Source organism: Scleropages formosus, chromosome 24 (genome assembly GCF_900964775.1).
Source record: "Scleropages formosus chromosome 24, fSclFor1.1, whole genome shotgun sequence".
Lineage (NCBI taxonomy): Eukaryota > Metazoa > Chordata > Actinopteri > Osteoglossiformes > Osteoglossidae > Scleropages > Scleropages formosus.
In genome coordinates this window covers 21,175,267-21,198,627 of record NC_041829.1, presented here as the reverse complement: position 1 = coordinate 21,198,627, position 23,361 = coordinate 21,175,267, and the positions used below count along the sequence as shown (strand labels likewise).

General features: G+C 46.5%; 4 protein-coding genes across 5 annotated transcripts; 2 read left to right on the top strand and 2 right to left on the bottom strand.

Annotated features, from left to right (window-relative positions):
* Positions 1-10: 10 nt before the first annotated feature.
* On the bottom strand, positions 11-3,719 carry c8g (complement component 8, gamma polypeptide). Its single transcript, XM_018761061.2, has 8 exons — positions 3,621-3,719; positions 2,666-3,094; positions 2,396-2,541; positions 1,945-2,015; positions 1,588-1,689; positions 902-1,003; positions 561-596; positions 11-410 (listed from the first exon to the last, which is right to left on the bottom strand). The coding sequence occupies exons 2-8, from the start codon at positions 2,819-2,821 to the stop codon at positions 403-405; spliced, it is 621 nt and encodes a 206-aa protein (XP_018616577.1). The 5' UTR covers positions 2,822-3,094; positions 3,621-3,719; the 3' UTR covers positions 11-402.
* A 131-nt stretch (positions 3,720-3,850) lies between these two features.
* On the top strand, positions 3,851-12,416 carry kpna1 (karyopherin alpha 1 (importin alpha 5)). 2 transcript variants are annotated; one of them, XM_018761054.2, is made up of 15 exons: positions 3,900-4,028; positions 4,318-4,408; positions 4,597-4,730; positions 6,195-6,305; positions 6,396-6,495; positions 6,678-6,772; positions 7,075-7,206; positions 7,816-7,904; positions 8,012-8,111; positions 8,433-8,596; positions 8,733-8,811; positions 8,893-9,018; positions 9,248-9,375; positions 9,522-9,697; positions 9,861-12,416. In XM_018761054.2, the coding sequence occupies exons 3-15, from the start codon at positions 4,605-4,607 to the stop codon at positions 10,046-10,048; spliced, it is 1,614 nt and encodes a 537-aa protein (XP_018616570.1). In that variant the 5' UTR covers positions 3,900-4,028; positions 4,318-4,408; positions 4,597-4,604; the 3' UTR covers positions 10,049-12,416. The 2 variants fall into 2 exon arrangements, with proteins under 2 accessions (XP_018616571.1, XP_018616570.1); XM_018761055.2 differs by lacking the exon at positions 4,318-4,408 and having other exon boundaries at positions 3,851-4,028; positions 9,861-10,048.
* A 71-nt stretch (positions 12,417-12,487) lies between these two features.
* fam162a (family with sequence similarity 162 member A) lies at positions 12,488-17,989 on the bottom strand. The gene is made up of 5 exons (XM_018761058.1): positions 17,774-17,989; positions 15,425-15,535; positions 14,110-14,218; positions 13,207-13,315; positions 12,488-12,987 (listed from the first exon to the last, which is right to left on the bottom strand). The coding sequence occupies exons 1-5, from the start codon at positions 17,823-17,825 to the stop codon at positions 12,874-12,876; spliced, it is 495 nt and encodes a 164-aa protein (XP_018616574.1). The 5' UTR covers positions 17,826-17,989; the 3' UTR covers positions 12,488-12,873.
* A 516-nt stretch (positions 17,990-18,505) lies between these two features.
* Positions 18,506-23,078, top strand: mix23 (mitochondrial matrix import factor 23). The gene is made up of 5 exons (XM_018761060.2): positions 18,506-18,674; positions 21,161-21,286; positions 21,620-21,766; positions 22,334-22,393; positions 22,494-23,078. The coding sequence occupies exons 1-5, from the start codon at positions 18,624-18,626 to the stop codon at positions 22,542-22,544; spliced, it is 435 nt and encodes a 144-aa protein (XP_018616576.2). The 5' UTR covers positions 18,506-18,623; the 3' UTR covers positions 22,545-23,078.
* Positions 23,079-23,361: the final 283 nt, after the last annotated feature.

The following is a 23,361-nucleotide window of genomic DNA, read 5'->3' as shown; positions in this document are numbered from 1 at the left end:
GGTGTATCGCTGGATAACTTACACAACGGAAAGGCATGAGCCATTTGGTTAGAATGCTTGCTATGGCCACTGGTTCATTTAATTTGTAAGGGACTCATTTGGATATTTTTAGTAATTTATTAAGCTGGATACATTACACAATAAATGCAGTAAAGTACCTTGCAAACAAATATATCATTGTCTTGACTTGGAGCAGCAGTCTTCTAGTCATGACTCTCCCCCCCCCCCCCCAATGTTGTGCATGGGGAGCAGCACTGTTATTGTATGGTTGAGTGCTCCTCTTCATACTTACTGTGCCCTAAACCACTGTTAGTGATTCAAACAAATTAACACATGTATATAAATTTAGTGTTTGATGTGCACACAGATGCAGTAACAATTCTTCTCCTGCAAGGCACCTTGTTATAGGCCTGGAAAATGAGAGACAGGAAATCTTCAGTGATGGAGCAGAAAATCTTACCACGGTTTATATTTGACATTGTCCTAAACACCATTTTACAACGACCACCAAAACAGGACAGTAAATTGGACCAGTGTCACTCCAGAGGAGAGTTGCTTACCGAGTTGCAGCTGTTTGTCTGCCGTCATGCAGAACCCTGCATTTAAAGTTCAGGAGAAACTATATGACATACTGTGCTTTTTTTTCTTTTTTCTTTTTTTTTTTTTTTTTTTTAAAAACTTAAAATGCCAAAATTCCAAGGCAATGCCCCTGACTTGGTAGTAAAGTGTGGAAAAAAGTAAATGTCATTTACGTTTGTTTCACTTTGAGTCTCATCATTATAAAAAAGAGAGGTCATGATTGATAGAGGTATTTGTGACATGCACTAAATGCAAAAATTGTACTTTAGTTAGCAGACCTTTTTGCGATTGTGATTTGTTAACATAGAAACCAGTCACTTACCATATTTGGGAAAAGGATAAACATTGTCAATTTTTATATTCTGTTTTTCAGCAAGTTGTTCAAACTTGTCCATGATACTGTCAGGCAACTGCGTGGACCTCCCTGGAAAACACACCCCAGAGGAAAACGATGACATGTTGAAAGCTGAGTGGGAAAGGATTGTAGAGCTCAGCTCGGGTAAAATTCCCCGCATGACCCCCCCCGTTTGTATTATTTACATCAAACTTCATCCCATGGAGGCAAAAGGTAAAAGCTAAAGAACCTTCAAAAAATAGGGAGAACACACCCTGAGGCTCATGATGGAACATTTGAAGATGTACCATGAGGTCTTATGTCCAGTATTCCAAGTATCTCTAAATGTGGAATCTGATCTCTTCTTGGAATCTTGTGATGCTAAAGCAGTTTCACAGGTTGTAACTCTGCAGTGTCATATAATTAACTTTCAGGCAGACTTAATGATGATGGCCTTCCTGAGACCAAAACTATTCATTTGAACAGTTGCACTACTATTCTCTCCAGAGGTTAAATATTGACCTCTATCCATGAAACCACAGGCCACCTTTAAATGGGTTGATTGAAGCCCCAGTGACACGCAGCAGTGGCTGGGTGGGTTTCAAAAGCCTCGCAGCTGCTGGACAGAAATAAAAGTGAACCTGCTTCCTCCTTGGAGGCCCTTTAATACCTACCGTAAAGCTTCATGGTGATCTGGTCTTGTTTCTGATAGTACAGGATGGCGTAGGAGTTGTAGTCTGTCTCTGCAACCACAATGTTTATATCGGTTGAGTGGCCTGGTGGAGAGAAGATTATAGCACAGCTTAGGAAGAGTCATGGCCTAGCGGTTAATGAGCAGGCGCTTCACCTGGCAGCGCTACTTGCTGCGCCGCTATGCCTCTCTTATAGGCAGGGAGCCATTTGTCACCAACACCTTTGTATTTTCTATCAGCTCTACATGCTGCTACTCATGTAATGCTGCTGCTCATGTCACTTGTCACCTCATGGGTTAGTGTTAGTGTTATACAACTGGGACAAAAAAAATGACTGACCTTTCAGCACGAAGCGGCCGCTGCTACCAGTCTGCTGGTATTCCTGTCTGATGTTCAAGCACTGCTGGTTCCTAGGAGAGGGAGACACACAGCAGGATGTCCACGATGACAATGAATATTGCCACAGCTCAGAAGGTTGGACACACTGGACTGGTGCATAAGAAAATAGGAGGAAGGATGCAGGGAATCGCTCCGCAACAGACGATGTCACACAGAGCGGCAGAGGACTGAGTCCAGAGAGACAGACACATAAAATACAACACACAGCTGCGTTTTAACATTTAATGCTTTAAATGTCACAAGGAATTTGGAATGTGCAGATGTCCCCAAGAAAAACACATCTACAGTTCTCACAGCACTCTGCTGAAATTCTCAGCTTTGACAGCCTGTGATGTTTGTGGCTCCACACCCCACAATCCCCCCCCAGTGGCTAACCCATGGGTTTACCCACAGCTTCCTCAGAGTGTCCACGAGAAGAGGAGAGGTACGAGAGGAGGGGGAACTCAGCGTCATCGTGGTACTTTCAACTCGGAAGTTGTTTTCTTGGAGGTACTGACACTTTGATGCAACACTGATCAAGAACCACTTGCCGTTTAACTATAGCAGAGAGAGAGAACAAGAGAGATTTATTACACCATCCACTTTTACATGTATATAGGGGAAATGGGGAAAAGGCTGCTTCCCATATTAAGATATTACAGTGTATGGCTTGGGGGCCTACCTGCTCCAGGTTAAGATTTTGCACAGCGGGAATCTTGTCAATTGGCTGCTGTTTTGGTGGACGTCGTCCCCTCCGCTGTCCCTTGGCAGCCCCCACTGGCTCCAGAAGGAATCCTAGCAGTATCGTGACAGATACGTACAGCCACGGGGCTCGCATATTGCTCTTTGACTTCTCGCAACGTCCGGCAACGCTGTTCCGAGTCGACCTCCCCACTCGTGTTCCCCTGGATGCAGCTACTCCACTTCCCTGTGCCAGGCGGGTGGCCCTCTCTTCCTTTCCTTTCCCAAATGTCGCTCTTCCTTCCCTCCCTTTGCCTGCTCCGGTCAGCCCCTCTGTCTCTTCTGGTCTGGACCGCTCTTCCCTCCGCCTTCGTCTCCCCTTGAGGCCCTGTGTCGGCCAGAGTGACCCTCGGTCCAACGGGACGCAGCGCTGTGTTGACACAAGGGCCTAGATGCTGGCATGAGGGCCTTTCGGTGAGTTGATCGTTAACCGCCTCGCTTTACCGGAATCCGCTCAGCGATTGGGGAAGGTAGGTTTTTTTTCAGTGTTTTATAGCCAATCTGAAAAAGAACTGAGACCCATTTCTCAACACAGACACACAAAGAAACCAGGGAGCACAGGAAGGAAGACAAAGGCAAACATCCCCGAATGTGCAATATTTTAGCGCGAACGTAATGTTGGTCAAACTGGGGGCAGGAGGAAGGCCCAGCATTCGGTAACATGGTACAAACGTGTCCCCAAGCAACAGCAGCCTTTTAACTGGGCACAGAGAGGAGGGATTTACCTCAGGGCAAGTGGGGGAACACGTGACGTCTCGTTTTAAATTAATATATTATATACATATATATAATATATGGTTTTATATATACAGCAGTGACTGGGCTAAATATATCTGTTAAAATAATTCATCTTCCACACAAAAACTGCGCTCGACACGTGCAAGGGGAAACTTCACCTCACAGAAATACAGCGGTGAGTGAAACGGTTACATATTTAAAGTAGCTTCATGCGCTCAGCGCCGACAGCCAGAACGCGTTCACTTCCACGGCACGAGCGCGAGTCAAACACAACTTGTGTTCTCGCCCTGGGGCACGTGACCTCACAGAGCGCACGCACTACTGCTGCTGCTGCTGCAACCGACCGCGAGCGACGTCAGCTCACGCGCAACAAGACCCGAGCGCCACGGCGGGCGGTGGCGCATGCGCCGCTGCAGACTTTCAAAGAGGATGACATGCGCAGTGACGCGTCTGCGGCGGGCGAGGATGTAGGTGCATGCGCAGTAGTACACCGGCGGCCGTTGAGGTAGTGGTGGCCTAAATCGAAGTAGACGAGCAGGGACGTCGAAAGGAGGATAATTGGACAGGTCAGTGTCCGGCGTTGTTGTGGTCACGGCAGCGTTCGCGGTCACTCTGTCCAGGTGGGTCATGTGTGTTATGTGTGTTGCGCGCTCACGCTGGGAACGGTCAGTCATGCGAAGTGACTGAGACCAGCGACTCAAGACAAGAGTGAGTGAGAGCAGCTCTGCTGGCCTGACGGACTGACGTGCTCGTAACGGTAACGTTAGCTGTTAGATGTATGTGGGAACGAAGCTGGACGGTAGAAAAAAAAAAAAAAAAAACTCGAACGTTTCCTCAATTTGAATTTGCCTTCAGGGAGGAGTGGAGTCGAGAGTGTGAAGACTGAGCCTTAGTCTAAGCTGCTTAGGCCTCGCACTCCTCACACAGGTCGAAGATTGACAGAAAGGTCAGTGTGGCCCTTGCTGTGCTGTTCCACCTTGAACTTCGGGCTCTCACTTACTTCTCTCTGGTCTGTGTGTGTGTTTGTGTGTTTTCTTGGTCTCTCTGGGTGGCCTTGCAGACTGATGTAGGACTCTGATGTTTTGAAATATGTGCTAAGTGATGCTGGACCGCTGACTCTGTGTGTGTCTTCAGTTTGGAAGATGAGTCTGGGAAAGGACCACGTGCGGCTGAAAAGCTACAAGAATAAGTCGCTGAACACGGATGAGATGAGGAGACGACGGGAAGAGGAGGGAGTTCAGCTGCGTAAACAGAAGAAGGACGAACAGGTGAGAAGAAGCTGCGGTGTCCAGTCAGGGCAGCGCACTGATACATGGGGGGAAAGGGAAGAGCCCGGAGAGACGCTCTCTCTTTACTCTTCCACGAACTCGGGAATGGTTTCATGAGCACCGCAGCAAAGTCAGACGCCTTCTGTGGTCCTTCTAGTCAATCTACACACAACTGGATATTTTTGGGGTGTCCAGGAGGGCAGAATTTGGGTACATTTCCACCTTCATCCCTCACACATATGAAGTCTTCAGAATTACTTCTGAATAACTTTTAAATTTATTAATTATGTTACTGCCTACAGTTCAGGACTTGATAGTTACTGAATTGCAGTGAAGGACTGCAGCTGGTCGAACGGCAGAGGATGGCCTTGCTTCTTATTTAGCTGACACTCCTACTGGTCCTCAACTTGCCTACACAACCGGGCTTGGAACTCTGTTTTTAACTTGATATGCTTTTAACTCTAAAGTCTGTTTTACCAGAAAATCTCAATCAGTTAAAGCTGAATAATGCATATGTCTTTCACTTATTAGTGGGGTAGGTTCTGTGAAAATCAAAGCTGGAAAAACCCTGTAACACTTTCATCCATCAACATCTGTATCAATAACTGCTTGTCCAGTGTGAAGGGTCTTCATGTGTGAGGCAGGGTACACCCTTCGTGTGACACCTTTTTATCACAGTGTAATACTGTTTTAAATTTAATTTTACATTCCATTTAAATTTATACTTATTTCAAATAACAAAAAGGTCATTTCTCATTCAGTGCCACTGACCAATTCATCACACAAGTGTGTTTCAGTGTTCATCAGCTAAGAAATGTGCTGTATTCATTTTAAAAAAATTCATTAACTTCAAACTATATTAAAATTACTGCATTAAAAATGACTGAAAATAAAAATAATCTTCACAAAGCGCTGCTCAGTGCCAGTTGTTGACATTTATTCTATGTACTGCAACCGTCCTCATGTAGTTATTCATCAACACTGAGCTGTACAACAGTAGTGAGTTGTAAACACCAAGGAAGCAAGCTTGATGAAGTTAGTCTCACGTTCTTGTTCAGTCTGAGTTGTTTTTATTGCCAATCAACATAATAAAATACAGCATTTTGAGAATTTGCATGGTGAAGAAAATGCAATTAAACATTTTCCAGCCTCTTTATATATTTTATCTTACAAACATCTGAGTAAATTTTTTTTTAACATGAGGAGCTGGTGTGTTATTGCATGGTGATAAAATAACAATCTCTTGTATTTTCTTACTTAGGCCTAGGAGTGTGCATGTGGGGCTTTGTGGAAACCATTAATTGTTTTTATCTACTTTAAAAAAAATGTTGTGATAGCACAGCATTTATGGAGAATATCGATGTCTGGGGTCTGTGGTGCTGCCATGCTGAATCAGCAATGCAGGGAAACCCTGATGCTGAAGGCTGATGTGGCTCAGGGTCAGTGTAATTTCTTCATGCCCAGCTACTCAAGCGGAGGAATGTTGGGGTGTCAGAGGAGGGAGTTCCAGATGAAGATGAGATGTCAGACAGTGGATATCTGGAATGCCATGCCAATAATATGGACCTAATAACGGTAAGGGAGGGGGAAAAAATGAATAAATGTACATGTACGGGTTGCACACAAGCCATTAGACTCCAGTGTCATTGTATTCTCTCCCACAAGACTGGTGTGATCTCAGAGGAGATGATCCAGATGATCTTCTCCAGTGCACCTGAGCAGCAGCTGATGGGGACCCAGCGCTTCCGTAAGCTCCTGTCTAAAGGTAGGGGTCCAATACACCCTGCTCTTTAATCTATGCCTCACCTGCCAGTCATCTGACACTTTCCTTTCTCTCTGTGCTGTAGAAATTTAAAAGGATATGGCAACAGGAGTGTGACACTATGGTAAATGTAAGGGGAGCACAGCCATGGCAATAGCTAACCTGGGGGTGTGCCTTTCCCATAGAGCCCAACCCTCCTATTGATGAGGTCATTGCCACTCCAGGTGTGGTGGAGCGCTTTGTGGAGTTCCTCAAGAGGCAGGAGAACTGCACTCTTCAGGTAGCTGTAGACCTTGTACCTGCTGGTGCTGTTCCTTTGGCTCTTTACAGCCCCTGTGCCATGTTACTTTTGCCCTATCAATCACAGACTACATCCCTGTGGAGACACACAAAGTACACTTTAGCTGTTGTTCACAAAATCCTGCAGGGACTCATCAGCTTCAGCAGCACCAAATATTATCCCACTTCTGCAACCCCAGCCCTGGTTTGGGTTTCATTGTAGGTGATGTTTAGTGTCATGCCCCCAGGTGACAAGCTTTTTTTTTTTTTTTTTTCCTTTTCTTTTTTTTTTTTTTCCTGCAGTTTGAGGCAGCATGGGTCTTGACCAACATTGCCTCTGGGACATCCCACCAGACCCGTGTGGTCATCCATGCTGGTGCTGTTCCCATCTTCATTGAGATGCTCAGCTCTGATTTTGAGGATGTCCAAGAGCAGGTGGGCCTTCTGCTGCTGCCCATTGTAATTGTGACCTTGGTCTCGCTGTGGTGATGTCACTTCCTCGTGCCACATGTCTGAGAATTCCAGAGGATCTGTTTTGTTCAGTTGCAAAACCAACCGCTAAGGAGGTCAGAAACAGTGGGGTTTGATGCTGCTCAGGCAGTGGATGAGAAAGCAGTTGTGAGAAAAGGGAGGAAACTTTGAATCCCTGCTTCTGTTACTTTGAGAAGGGTGAGTGATCCACTTGGAAGGCCTCCCCCTCCTGCACTTCAGCTCCGCCCCTATGTTTATCTCACTCACTGCTAACGTCATGTGAAGAAAGTTGAGCTCTGTTTGATATCGTGGCTCATTACGAACAGCTAGCAGTCACTGGGGGCTCTTAACCCCCTTGATCTGCTTTGATCTTCCACCTTTACCATGCTTCTGGTATAGCATGGACAGGCTGCACAGTTATATTTATTCTGATTCAATAAAGATGGAAAAAGCATTCCCTTGAGAGAGTGCAGGCCTGTTTGTACAAGTAGTAGAAGGTAAATGAATTCACGCAGACTGTAACATAGTCTTTAAAGTGTCCCTTCAAGTACCTCAGTGTGCTGTGCGTTGCAGGCGGTCTGGGCCCTTGGAAACATTGCGGGTGACAGCACAGAGTGTCGAGACTTTGTAGTGGACTGCAACATCCTCCCCTCCCTCTTGCAGTGAGTTCTGACCTGTAGGTGTTTGTGCATCCTCTGTGTGTGTTCATTGGAAGTGCTTGCAGAGGGTACCTTTATTTACTGTGTGTGAACTGAATTTCTTTCCTCAGGTTGCTGGCCAAACAGAACCGTTTGACAATGATGAGAAATGCCGTGTGGGCTCTGTCTAACCTGTGCAGAGGGAAGAACCCACCTCCAGACTTTGCCAAGGTAACACACCTCACCCCTGTGTTCCACAGTCAGTCAGTCACAGGAAGCTGAGAGGCATTTGCCACTTGCAGATTTCAGTGATGGAGTGGACATTGTCATTCCTGCAGCCCACAAGAACAAAGTCAGTCTGCTAGTTTTGCAAATTGAATGTGTGGGTTTATATCACTAACAGTTTGTAAAAGTGGTGTTCAATGAAGGCATCGTGGCTTTTCAACAGGAGTGCTACAGCTTTCGCTAACAGCAAGACTTTGGATAATCAATCACCTGTGACCGCCTTTTTGTGAAGACAGGTGTGAATGTGGCCTCTACTGCTTTCCCCAGGTGTCCCCGTGTCTCAGCGTACTCTCTTGGCTGCTATTTGTCAATGACACGGACATCTTGGCTGATGCCTGCTGGGCTCTGTCCTACCTGTCAGATGGTCCCAATGACAAGATTCAGGCTGTAATTGACTCAGGAGTGTGTCGGAGGCTGGTGGAGCTGCTCATGTAAGTCAGGGTTTTTGGTGGACAGGGGTCATCTTAGCAGCTGTTTGAGCCAATGGAGGGGGTATACACCTGTTTGTTACATCACGTTAGTACTTTTGTGTGCTTACCTTGGTGTGTCTCTGTTTTATTATTGCAGGCACACTGACTACAAAGTTGTCTCGCCTGCCCTGCGAGCTGTTGGAAACATTGTCACTGGAGATGACCTGCAGACTCAGGTATTGACTCTCTGCCCGTTTTGAGATGCACTCACACCTGCGCTCAGCGTTTTAAGCTGTGTGTGTGTATGTGCTCTGTAGGTGATCCTGAATTGCTCTGCCCTCCAAAGTCTCTTGCATTTGCTGAACAGCCCCAAGGAGTCCATCAAAAAGGAAGCCTGCTGGACCATCTCCAACATCACAGCAGGCAACCGTGCTCAGATACAGGTCAATGTGTACCTTGCATTAAGTGTAACTATAAATCCATTAGGCAAATTAAATTTGAAACGGGGATCTCAACTATATTCTCCTAAATGTTGTGCATGCTTGTTCCCTCCATGAATGTGTACAAACACCAGCACAGTTACGCATACACACAGCACTGTGCGTATGTCTGTTTGTAGTCCAGATTATTTACATTTTTTATTTTTATTTTAAATGGATGATGCTTCTGCAGATGGTCATCGACGCAAACCTGCTGCCCAGTCTTATTCACATCCTGCAGGTGGCAGAGTTCCGCACCAGGAAGGAGGCTGCCTGGGCCGTCACCAATGCCACCTCCGGTGGATCTGCTGAACAGATCAGGTAGGATCTAGGTGATGGGTCTGATACCCTTAATCCCTTATTGCTGTTATAGAACTTATTCAGGCAGCAAAGCAATGTGAGATGTTTAATTGGTTTGCCAGTATGATGCTAAGTGAGCAGCTGTATACCTGTATTGTCCCCTACAGGTACTTGGTGGATCTGGGTTGCATTAAACCCCTGTGTGACCTCCTGACAGTTATGGATGCCAAGATTGTGCAGGTGGCTCTAAATGGGCTGGAGAACATACTACGTCAAGGCGAGCAAGATGCTAAGCGGACTGGGGGCATGAACCCATACTGTGCCCATATCGAGGAGGCTTACGGTACGGTCTCAAGCTACCAACCCTTGAGTAGACCCTCATTCTAAGCACCTGCTGGACTCATGTTTTACACTTCTCTGTACTGAGCTGCAGGAAACTAGGCTCAATCCTTTCACTTCACTGGTGTATTTGTATGTTCTCAACCAGTGTGGTCTTGTTCCTCCAGGTCTGGACAAAATGGAGTTCCTGCAGGGCCACGAGAACCAGGAGATCTATCAGAAGGCATTTGACCTGATTGAACGCTACTTCAGCCCGGATGATGAAGACCCTGTTCTAGCTCCGCCTGTTGACCTGCAACAGCAGCAGTTCTTGTTTTCACAGTGCGAGGCTCCCATGGAGGGCTTCCAGCTATGATATAGGCCCCCCGTCTGTCAGATTGGCATCCCCCAGCATGGCCCCACTGCTGTGCAGGGCAGGGAAGGACCCCAGGCACTCCCGGAGAGAGATTTAATAATTATCGTAATTATTAAAAACTGCTAATTATAGGAACATGTTCATCGACTCATTGCACGCAGTCTCTACCGATATGAAAGCTTTTTATTCATCTTCATTTTGAGCTGCATCATCACAAAGTCCCCCTATACCGTCAGCTGGCACGTGCACGACACTATCCCTGTTCACGTGTCCTTCCAGACAGTGGGACCACAAACCTGATATTTCTAATGGAACCGCCAGACAATGCTCATACTCGCTCCCAAGCAGACTGCCTTGCAGTGACATCCTGTTTGTCAACAGATGTAATCGCTGACCTGACTCTGATGCCCAAGGATGTATTTCCTGTCTGGTTGTTGGACATAGACTTCGAATGAAGGCAAACGCACAGATGTCTCTATACATTTCCATATACAGACTCCTCTTTTCTTTAAGCCTTTTTTTTCCCCTTTAGTATTTTAAACTCCACTGGTGACCTATTGGCTGCAATGAAGGAGGCTTCGGTTCTGAATTTGTGATGGAACAAGAGCTGTGGGCGGGACTTGCAGGACCTTCTGGCACATTATCACTTGAAGATTGCTCTGCATTATTCCATTTACAGGACTCCTTAAATAGACATCTGCTTGCCTGACCCTCACAAGGGAATACTGGGAACTCATCTGCCTCGGCTCCACTAAGACTGACAAGACAAGCATGTAGCCAGGTACAGGAGAGGCAGACGCACTTGGAAGTTCCAGAAACTTGTTCATTCCATTATGGCAGCATTTTTAGGAGTTGAGAGACTGATCCAGTCAGGGAGTTGAATGATTCAAGCCTTTGAACTACAAGCACAACCCTCCTGGTTCCTCATCCTAACCTGTCAACAGTGGCTGCTCATTGCTCTGCTTTCCTATCCCTTCGGTTTGCCTCCCCAAAGCTCCACTACAGAAGGGATGCCAAATGCTATCATCCCACCCTTTGAAAGAAGAGGGGCTGAGCCTTTGCTGGAGAATTGATTGCTGCCTCAAGGGGTCTGCATTAAGGAGTTCAGGTTACACCTGCAACAGTTGGACACTGCACCAGATGTTAGGACACTTGAGGTAGTTGCAGACATGGTAAGAGGAGCCTGTTGATGCTCCACCCCTGTGAAGATGGAGCAGCTGTGTTGGCTATGGGCACTCAAGCCTAACCGTGACCCAGAGCATCCAGCCCGTGACTGGAGGGGCAGCACCTCTCCTGCACTGAGACTGGGGGCACATGCCTGCATGCTCCTTTCAGAGGGGAACAGGCTCAGGAAACGAGGGTTTTGGTTAATTTGTTTTATTTGCATTTCTGGGTTGGATCTGTGAATACCTAAGGTGCCATATTCTCATTCAGAAATCAAGGTGGGAAAATTAAAATTAAACTTGAAAAATAAGTAACTTTCTTAGCTAATCTTAAAATACAAAATTGTTTACCAGCTTAGTTTTTTTTTTTTTTTTACATCACTTTTCTTCCAGAATGAAAGACTATGTTCAATACTCTTCTATTGAGACTGTGTTAATGTAATTTGTTATTCCATTTGCATAAATGCTGTTTCATGAAGCTAGACTTGATTTGGTCATTATCTCTAACCTCATCACAGCACACAGCCCCACACCCCTTCCTTAAACTTCTTTGCATTACAAGTTCTAGCAGGTAAGGAATGTACTTTGAGTTCCACATGAATGGTGGTGCGGACAAGCCCAAGGTAGTAGTGAAGGTCTGATTTTGCAACACTAAACTACACAAGTCATGATAATGTAGAAGAAATGTACTGTCAGATCCTAGTGTGTAATCTCAGGCTGGCTGCAGTAGTGCGCTGTACTCTAAGCACATAAGTCAGACTACTCACTAACACCCATTTTTGAAAAAACAGGGACAGCTGGTGATCAGGTCTGTGCAAAGATATAGTTTCATGGGTTAAATGGAAGCTGTTCTTCAGCAACAGGGACCTTTTCTATGCATCAGACAATCATCCATTGGAAGTTGCAACATGTCAATAATGGATTTAAAGTTGTAGAAAGATGCTATATTTTTGTATTAAATTGGTTCAGCTTTTATTCACATGGAGGTGGATGGAACCATACTTTATACACAGCTCTGCTGGCTACTTCTCAGTTGTCGGACAAGATGCACTTAGCATGTAGTCTGTGTGGATGGCGTGTGTTTGCCAAAAAGGGCCTCATCTCAGTCTCCCGTTTTACTGTAGAACAGTTAGATGTGTAGGAAAGGTCTTTCATCTGAGATGTTTCCCCAAAAGAAATATGCTCCTTGAACAGCTATATTCTGTCTTCTCCCAACAGTTTGATAAAGTGCCTTAAGCAGCCACTGTTTACATGGATAATTCATGGAACAGAGCACTTAAGACCTTTGTGTATTTATTTCTTGTATAATGTATACATATAGCTGAAATACAGGACAAGGAGTGCTAAACCTGGACACCTGACAGTTTGTTCCCTTTGTGCCATCATCACAGCTTTAAGAAACAGGAACAACAATTTGTACAATCATTCAGGTGAGAAACTGTTTACTAGAATTACAGCCAACAAATGACATTACATATAAAACATCTGAAAGCTCACTGGGTACTTTTATCTACAACTGCTGCAAAGGTTACTTGATTTGCAGGTAGCAAATGCTGGATGCTGAGACACATAGAACTGTACCTTCACCTGCCTGCTGTGGCCTAGAGGTGGCACTCTAACCAACACCACAACAGATGTGATCTGAGATGGGAAGGTGAGGTTTCACTGCGTCTTCCCACTAGCCAGGGTTATATCAGCCTGCTGCTGAGCTTCCTCACGCCAGCGTGCTTTCTTCTCCAAGTTCCAGGTCGTCAGAGACTCCTTCCTTGCTGCTGCCTGACACACACGCGCACACACACACACACACACACACACACACACACACACAAGGGCAGAAAGTGGCCAAGGTGCTTTTTGACTGAGACCAGAGTCATGAGGGAGTAAACAATACACTATTCTAAGTGAAACTAATATTTTGACAATCTGCTAATCAATGTTTATACACACTACGTAATACACACACAGCTTCCTCAGCAAGTGTGTCATGCGACATACCTGTTTGCCCAAGACGACCATACACACGCAAGCAACGATGGTTGCAAATATCATGACGTAACAAGCCTTCACCCTCACCCTGTTCCTGGCCATGTCAATCATCTCAATCCTGCCAAAGAGAGCACACTGCTTAAAGGCCTGGTAAGCAGCTTTCATGAACACACACACACACACACACACCTTAATTATATATGCAAATAATGTGCTGTTGCTGTATGGCCAACATACCTTGCTAGGACCAAACATTTTCTACTCCCACATCAACTCAACAATGCTCGCTCACTTTTGTTAACCATTTCTTTTAGTCAGGGTTGTGGTGGTCCTGAGCCTATCCTGGAATCGCTGGGTCCTATGGTAGGAGGCCAGACCATTGCAGGGGCACCATACACACACTGTAACTCATACAGGCACACACTACAGGCAATTTAATGTTGCCAATTCACCTGGAAAGCATATCTTTGAACTGTGAGAGGAAACCAGAGCAGGACACCCCAGGCCAGACACACACAGGGAGAACACGTAAACTTTACACAGACTGAGCTGCATTAGGACCTACTGCAGAACAGCCCGAGTGCTGCGAGGCAGCAGCGCTACCTGCTCTGCCACCATGCTGCCACCCACGAACACAGTTACCAAATCACCTCCCAGTACAGGTATAATGATATATACAGCTAAGTAGTGTGTGGCACCCCAGCCAGGGCATACCTCTCCTACTCAAATATCCAGTGATGCTGAGAGAAGCCTTGGACTGCTGTGACCCTGACAAGGGCAAGCGGTTAGAAGTGGGAACAAGCGAGTGTGTGTGTGTGTATGTGTGGGGCCCAGACAGTCACGTGACAGTGTGAGCCAGTTGGGTTTAGGGAGGCAGAGGACACATGGTGTAAACAGGATGCTGACACTTACGAGACCATCTCTGGAATCTGATCCTCTGATTTGAAGCGGCCAGACCAGACAAGGATTTTCTTATCAAAGTCTGAGGGTCTGTAGCCAGGGATGCGGTGCGTAGCCTGTGCTGTAGGGTAAATGTGCACAAAGACAAAGTGATAAGTAATAGAACGCTCAGTCTCACCAGCACTGCAAAAAGGTCAGCAGAGCTCCGCCAACAAGGGACAAAGTCGCTCCAATAAGGAGCAGGCAGGTGGCCCTTGAGGAGGGAGACACTGGACTACAACAGCAAATGGATCAGTACAAAGTAAAAGCATAAAAAATGAGTGAACTCTTCTGCTTTACTTTGGAGAAAAGCTTCTGTTCAGGACATGTATAGCAAAAGCTTGCATTACCATTTTCCCAGTACGAACATGAGCGAAGGATGCCATCAAGACTGCATATGCTGGGATCATAAATTACTTTGTCACAAAGCAACATTTGTACAGCTGAGTCATTTTACTGGAGCAAGTGAGCTGAAAAGTACCACAGCAGGAGGTGGGATTCAAACCCGTGACCTTTAGATCGAAAGCCAACGGCTCTAACCAGCAAACTACCAACTGTTTCATGGGTTAAAAAAAGTTAGGAGGCTAAGAGGGTTATGGTGCCTGGTCACATGACCATCTCTGGTGACAGCAGAGAAGCTCAGAAGTCTGACTGTGGAGCCCTGAGATTTACCACATTTATCATCATCATCACACACACACACACACACCCTCGAATTTGGTGTCACTTCTTGCTTCCCCCTCCCAGGAAAGGACTTAGGTGAACAATATAGGCTTATGTCAATTAGCTAGAAAATGAGGGCACTATTTCTGGAACAGAAGGCAATCAGATGCACCAAACACCTTCAAATCTTCTGGCGTTTCCTCGAGGAGCAGCTACACTTGGAGCTGGATTGTGACAATGACTTATGACGACAGCCATGACCACGACGACTGCCAGACACTTTCAAGCAAATGTGACCTTTTGTACAAAAGATGAAATGCTGTCAAGCACACCGACCCTTTCCAAAAAAAGTTAGGCAGGAAAAATTAGATTCCTCCCCCCGAGTCAGGAAACAGAGCAAATAACAGACATATATGATGGTAACATGGCGTTTGGAGACACTAACCTCCAATACTCATAATGGCCTTTTTTTGGGGAGTGGGGGTCACACTCAGGTGACCCTGCTGTCATAGCAAGAAGTGTGACATCACTGAACAGAACAGCTGTGCAACGGCGTGAGAACACGTGATGTGCGGACACGAGCTGCGAGTGCCCTTGGGGCATGCTGGGTAGGCGCCGCTGTTACCAGAAGCCTTGGCCAGGGGGACGCTGGGCTGCCCCTTGGACCCTTCCTCCTGTGGCTTGATGCACAGTTGCCTCCTGCCCCCAGTCTGAGGGGCCTGTGGGCGGCACCGAGCTGCGGGCGAGAGCGTGTGTGAGAACCTGCAGCACACACACCAACCACATTCAGTCACACAATACGAACCTACAGTCTTCCACCAAACTACATCATCCAACAAGTGCATTTTACGGTTCAAATATGCCGAGTATACACAATTTAATATTTTTGCATTCATAGCATGAGTGACATAATGAATGTGTGTACCTCGGCATGTTTGTCATGTTACTGGGCCATGTGATGTACCACTGTACACTGTACTGTTTGTGTCCTTGAACAGGGTCCCTTCCCACACTAGATTACTGTCATTATTTCAACACTCACTTATATTGAGCACCATCTGCTGAAGCTGAGCGTATAACTGATTATCATCACTGGCACCCGCATGCAAAAATATTTCGCAGCCTAGACAAACAACCACCCTGTAAACATTGAAAAGCCATATAGTAAGAGGCATTTTGTATAAAGCAACCAGAATATATGAGGTCATACTTCTCTCAGCACCGAGGTCTTAGCGATCTTTCTGTTTGCGTGTGAGATGATCACCTGTGGACCACGCCTTCCTTTCACTCAGCCAACTAGTCCTGGAAACTCAAGTCACCGTGATGCAGCTTTAAATTCACGGTGAGAGCAGGTGAGCCAATCATCAGGAACATAAACAAAGGTGAAGGAACACCGTGTTTGTTCTCAGGAGGAAAACTATCAATTCATTCTACAACGTGCGTCGTCACAGGAAACACAAGATCAGTCAATGTATTTTTGTGCACCGATGAGCCAGAACATTAAAACCACCTGCCTAATACATTTACATTTATTCACTTAGCAGACGCTTTCGTCCAAAGCAACTTCTAATGGATGCTGTAGTGTTATGAGCCCACACACCTTATTCACGGCAGTAACTTACACTGCTAGATACACTAGTTAGACTGGGTCACTCATGCATGCATCAGTGAAACATACTCACTCTGTGACACTCACACACTATGGGGGAACTCAACAGCATGTGTTTGGAGTGCGGGAGGAAACCAGAGCACCCGGAGGAAACCCACGCAGACACGGGGAGAACATGCAAACTCCACGCAGACTGAGCGCGCGTAGAACCCACGTCCTCTCGCAGCACCCAGGCGCTGTGAGACAGCAGCAGGTCCTTTAAGGATCCGGGCTCCACGGTCCAGTTCTGACGTTCACGTGCCCACTGTTGGCGCCGGACGGCGCTGGACGGGGGTCAGCGTGGGCACTCTGACCGGTGTGTGGATACACTGCCCCGCACGCAGGAAGCTGCTGCGCTGCGCTGCGCGTTCTGACACCTTTTGAGGGTTTTCGGCAACTTGTGGGATCTTCTGTGGGATCGGACCGGACGGACTAGCCTTCGCTCCCCACACGCATCAGTGAGCCTCGGGCGCCCACGACCCCGTCGCCGCTTCACCGGTTCTCCTTCCTTGGACCACTTTGGGTAGATACCGACCGAGACCTGCCGTCTTGGAGATGATGCTCTGAGCAGTCAGCCGTCCGGCCGTCACAATCTGGCCCTTGCTCGTCAAAGTCGCTCACATCCTCACGTTTGTCCGTTTCTCCTGCTCCCAACACATCAGATTCAACGAGCGACTGTTCATTTGCTGCCCAATATATATATCCCACCTGTTGTCAGGTAGCACTGAACCGAGAATCAGTGTTATTCACACTTCACCTCCCGCCTCGGTGCTCAATCATTGTTGTGCCTCATCGGTGTGTGTTTCATGAACAGTGTATCTGTCACACTGACGACACCTTCTCTCTCTCACGCACACACACACACTTGGAGATATTTCTGTAGCAGGAACAGATGTGAACAGCTACTACTCGGCAGAAGATATTTAACACCTACTTTCCGTATCTGGAGAGGAGATGATGTGTGTGTGTCTGACACTGTACAGCTGGGAAATCAAGAGAGCTCTCAAACACACACACACACAAAATCAATGCACTCTTTTATTAACTTACTTAGGACCTTACTTCACTGTGTGTAAACTATCTGTCGTGTCTCGGGCGGACTGATGGACCAGTACTACTAGCAGTTGAGAAGTTGAAAAGCTAAAGACTCAGCTACACTGACTAACGGCCCTGCGGCACAAGAGCGAACCGGAGCGCAACTCGTCGAGTCTCCGCCGCTCCGCTCGCAGGACTCAGTGAGGCGAACATGGCGGCGTCGAGCGCGAATATAATATAAACACAGCAAACAACAACAAGTGTGGAGGAAAGCAGGAAGCAGCCACTGACCTATAAGCGTCCCCATGGCAGTGCGGGATCTGTTCATGGCGCAACGAATCATCTTTACGGGGTTGCTCACAGACTTCCCGAACCTATACGAAACCTGGCGGACGACCGAACTGCGCGGAGTCTCGGCCGCTTTGGAAGCACAGGAGCCGCTCGCTGCGTTATGAAACACACAGGTCGTTCAGCGATGGACCCCGCACCGCTATGCAGGAGGCCGAGGTAAACGCCTTACTTAAAACCAGTGGTACGTCAACGCCGCTGGAAGGTGTTGTAGAGACCGACATCAAACTTACATACTCCAGAGAACTGTATTAGTTTTACAGTTGCATGTGAAATAAAAATCCAGTTTTTCGGTGTGGTCGAACAAATCGAACAAGCTGAATTTAATAAAGCCGAATGAACTTGTTGCGATGTCTTAGGCTTGCAATCATTTAGGTTGCGATAGCTGATTCTATATATTTTTTTAATTGTTTGTTTTCTGCTGCTCTGTGCTAATTTCATTTTGCTTTGTAATACTCAAACACGATCCGAAATTTAATCACATGTGGATCATATGCGGGGGGCGCAGTGGCGCAGTGGGTTGGACCGGGTCCTGCTCTCCGGTGGGTCTGGGGTTCGAGTCCCGCTTGGGGTGCCTTGCGATGGACTGGCGTCCCGTCCTGGGTATGTCCCCTCCCCCTTCGGCCTTGCGCCCTGAGTTGCCGGGTAGGCTCCGGTTCCCCGCAACCCCGTATGGGACGAGCGGTTCAGAAATGTGTGTGTGGATCATGCCGTTTCCCCCAGTGTTTTTATTCAGGATTTGCTCCGGTCTCCTATTCGCGCGTTACAACAGCAAGGACCCCGCACGTGCAGCATGACGGCGCCCGGCGAAAGTCTCAACTGTGAGGACTTTTCAATGTTTCAGGTAAAATGGTAACTTTAAATGAACTTTCGCGTGCTGGTTTGACAGCAGACAATTCCATTAGCTTACAAAACAATTTTCCGAGGTCGGCGGTCAGGTTTTTAAACACGTGTCTTTGAAACACGACAACGAGTGACCCTTAACTTAACTAGGCTTAACTACTCGGGTTCGACGACGTCCACGTCGCGGGGTCTTCGGCGCTCGGAGTCGGAAGAAGAGCGAGGAAGGAGTTTGACCGGGAGGGAAGCGCCTCACAGGAGACTTCACGTTTGAGGCATGATTCTAGACGGTCGACTTGAAGTCGTTGCAGAGTCTTTGTGACGCTGAACTCCCGTAAACTTAAGTTAAGAAAATTATTTGTGCTGTTGTTGGCGGGTTACCGGGTACGTAACGTTCAATTAGATTGTCTTTCTTTTGTCCCCGGCCCTCCTTGCTTGTTCTCCTGCTGTTGTGGTCCCGGCCTTAGTCCTGAGGCTCCATCGGGAAGGAGTTATGCCGGAGCGACGGGGTGCACAACCACACGCAGGGAAGGAGGGAAGGAGCGAAGAACCTTTGGGGACTGTTTGTATTATATTTGCATCACGGCACGTCGGCAGAATCAATAAATACACGTCTTGGGCACAGAGACACAGTGATGTTCGCGTTGCTTTAAAGTACTGATCAACAGACTGACACAGATCCTGGCTTTCAAATGACTGTAGCTGCATCTAAAAAGAGCAACCAGAATGGGTTCCTGCAATCTGAAAGGTAACCATTTATGTTTTTACAATCACCTAATGCTGCCATTAACGGTTGGTTATTTAGTCTGGGTTGTAGTACATTTTGGCGTCACTGTACAGTGGTAGTAAGACAAAGGAGCGTCCAGAAAGTCAGCGCGGTGAGCAGAGCACAGGTTGGCACCGGCACCGGCACCTACAAGGAAAGGCAGTTTGGCACCTCCTACCTTAAGTGTGAGATAAAGGTGAGAAGAAGGAGAAGCAGTTGGACGGTAGCCTGCACCACTGATGTGTCTCAGTCCTCACCCTGTTCAGTAACACGTTCACCCCCACAAGGATTATTCAAGGTAAAGGGTGTAACTTGAGAACGAGGTAAAGTTCTCCCTGACTTCTGTGAAAGGGGCAAGCCTTGACCCAGTGATCAGTTTGCCTTCTTTTATATATATAAATTGTGGACAACGGCTGGTACGTTTCTTCTACCTGGTCCTTGACCTCGCCCCCTTTTCTCTACCGCATCTGCATTCCGCCTGCACTGCGTGTTTTACTACAGGAGACCTGGGAACAAATTAGTCTTATTTTAAGTCTCACAGCGCCTGGGTGGTGCGAGAGGACATGGGTTCGATTCCTGCTCAGCCTGTGTGGAGTTTGCATGTTCTCCCCGTGTCTGCGTGAGTTTCCTACCACAGTCCAAAGACATGCTGTTCAGCTTCAGCCATAGTGTGTAAGCGACAGAGAGAGTGCATTTCACTGATGTATGGATGAGTGACCCATTGTAAGTAGTGTATCTAGCAGAGTAAGTCACCTTGGTGAGTAAGGTTTGTGGGCTGTTAACACACTACTAAAGTTGTTATATCCTTGTAACAGCAGATACCACATATGAAGAGGCAAGTGATCCTGCCCTTGACTTTGAGGAAGCAGTTACTGTCCATGTTTATAAGTGTCTCCCATCACCATAGCATTACAAGAAACACAATTAAAACATCTAAAAATTACCCTGCTGTGCAGATGGGCAAACAGCTGCTGATACCTCAACACTGCAAGCTGCCCTGGACAAAAACATCATCTTAACAAATGTAAAATGTTATATTCCTTTTCTGCCATCTTCTGTGTCACAGTCAAAAGAGCTGTTAGTGGGGCACGGTACAGTAGAGTCTTATACAAGTAGAAATCAGTACACATACACACACTTAACACTGTAGTAAACACTGACAAAGACAATACATATATTGACAATCTAGAACCAATTTGCCCACTGTCAATTTTATGCAAAGAATAGGTAAATTCAACAGTAAGAAGGGATATAAAAGGATACGTTTCCATAAGGCAGCAAAACAACAGGGGTCAGCCATGTGTCATGATATCCGTATTCCGCAACAATAAGCACCATAAACTGTTCTCTCAAAGAAAGAGCAGAAAACATCAAAAGAACCATATTTTTAATAGTTTTATTTGTAACAAACGTATTATTGCAGGCGTTCAGATTAAACGCCTTTGTGGACTGGTGCTTCGACACTTTACTGATTGCCTTCCCTTTGTGGAAGTTTTCTGCATGAAGTCTGCAGGTGCTGTTGATGTGTAGAAATCCTTAGTGTGTGTTGCCAGAAACAGAGATCACAGCTTTGGTGTAGAGAGTCATGTTATGGCAACAGCCTCAAGCAGATCTTTTTAAAAATTCTTTACACACAAGTCCTTAATCCTTTCTCCTGGACCAGTTACTGTCCCGTTTGTCTGTATCTTGTAACCAATGGGCTCCCCCAACTGTGTATCCATCAGGAGGTGCTAAAGGTGATGCGCACCATTGACGACAGGATTGTCCACGCTCTTAACACAACTGTCCCCACTGCCTCCTTCAAAGGCAAGGTGGATGCCACAGAGACCTGCAAGGAGCTCTATGAGTCTGTGAGTGGTTCTTTCAGTCAGTGGGTCTGTGAGTGTGAGTCTGTCTGTTTGTTTGGGTGTTTGCAGCTGCCTGAAACCAACAAGTGTACACAAAGACAGATCCAGACACATGTGTAACGTGATAGTTTGTAGACTAGCCTGTTCCCTCACAATAGCAGATCGGAAAGACTTGCTCTACATTTGTACTGTAACCACTCTAAAATATGTGTCTGCTCTAGGAGTTGTCGTGCTTCACAGATCAGATCTGGGTCTTTGGTTTGATCCAGATCCCCAAAGGTAGAGTGCGTAATTGCTTTTGTTCAGCTCTGAACTTATACTGTTTGTCTGCTGCAGCTAATAGGGGCCCACATGAGCAGGGATAAGGCGATCAAGACTTGCATAGCCCAGACATCAGCGGTAGTGAGCCAGCTGCGCGAGGAGAGAGCGAAGGACAGCGACAACTTGACACTCATCAAGCAACTCAGGAAGGAACAAACAAAGGTAATGTGTGGGCCACCGCATGCTTCCATGACTCCAGAAATTTGGAGACTTGCACATGCTTTTACAGTATATGTTTAGCAGGTGGATTTCTCCCCCACAAAATAATGTACAGTGATTAGCAGATGTCTCTCCAAAGTGACTTACCGTGCTAGATACGCTTCTCCCGACTCCCCACAATCATTCTCCTATTTATACTGCTGAGCAGTGTAAGACACTGTGGACAATTTAGAATTACCAGTTCACCTGAAACATGTTTGGGCTGTGGGAGGAATCTAAAGCACCCACGGGAAACATGCATACACATGGTGAGAACAAACTCCACATAGACTGAGTAGGATTCAAACCCACACCTGAACGTACCACCAGTGAAAAATAAAATGACCAAATAAAACAAATGGAAGGTTTATTCGTGAGTGTTTATTTTCCTGAAACATTGTTAAAAATAGCAATAAATACTGAGGTATTTTTCCACTTAGGATATGTATGTACATGTAACTGGGCTGTAAAGCTCTCTCCTGTCCTTATTCTCTGGCTTCTAATAGAACTGCTATTCCTTTCCTGTTCCAGTTAAAACTAATGCAGTCAGAACTGAATGTTGAAGAAGTGGTTAATGATCGAAGTCTAAAGGTAAAAGTTTCAGTGCTTGACTCATTACCCCAACTCTTCTGTTTTCGTTGGGACCCAGGACTGCGCCTATCTGACCCTCTGTGGTTGACTTGTCCCTCAGGTGTTCAGAGAGAGGTGCCGAATTCACTACAGTCCCCCAAAGGTTCAATGAGGGCTCCGTGGGGTTCCATGAGATGTGCTGCAAGTCTGCATGGCACCTGCTCGTGAACTGGAAATGAGCCATGACCTCGGACCATCACCAGCTGGAAGCCCCATCCGCTGCACCGTCTCGCCTGCAGAGCCACAGTACCTCTGATGTGCAGGAAGGGCTGGAGTCTCCCCTGTTTAATGCCCTGTCTGTCTTTCATCTCTTTTCGTATGAAGAGAAAAACATTGTACGAAAAACAAGATTTTTTTAAAAAAAAAATGAAGTGTTTTCCAGTGGTACAACTTATTGGTATGGTTATGGAGCTTGTGACCGGATGTTGTAACTTCAGAGGGTTCCAACATGCACCCCCCACTTGTACTTACAAGACTCACCTCTGCTTCAACTCTGGTCAGAGAGCCCCAACTTGCCATAGAGGACTACTTTGCCATTTTAGTATTTGTTACTCAAAGACAAGGACCTAGGCTCTTGGAAATTGAGAGATACTACTATTGGAGTGTATTAAAATTTGAACCAAGTAAATGATTCACTACTGTGAGATGCTTCCTGGTGCAGCTCATTTGGAGAGAGACATGGTACAGTGTTGCCCACTGTGTATTCTACATTTCCTTGTGTTCCATTTTCCATATGTTGTGTGCATTGTTCTGGTATTGTACACTTTCTTTTGTTACCCATTTGGTGTGTCATGCTGCCGTTCTGCACCCTCTTCTCTCTTTTACAAAATGCTGCTCACGATCCATTTAGGGTTAGGGTTACTGACTCACATTCATCTGGATGGAATGGCATAGTGTGGGGTGAAAAAGTCAGCCTCCCGCAGTCCTCC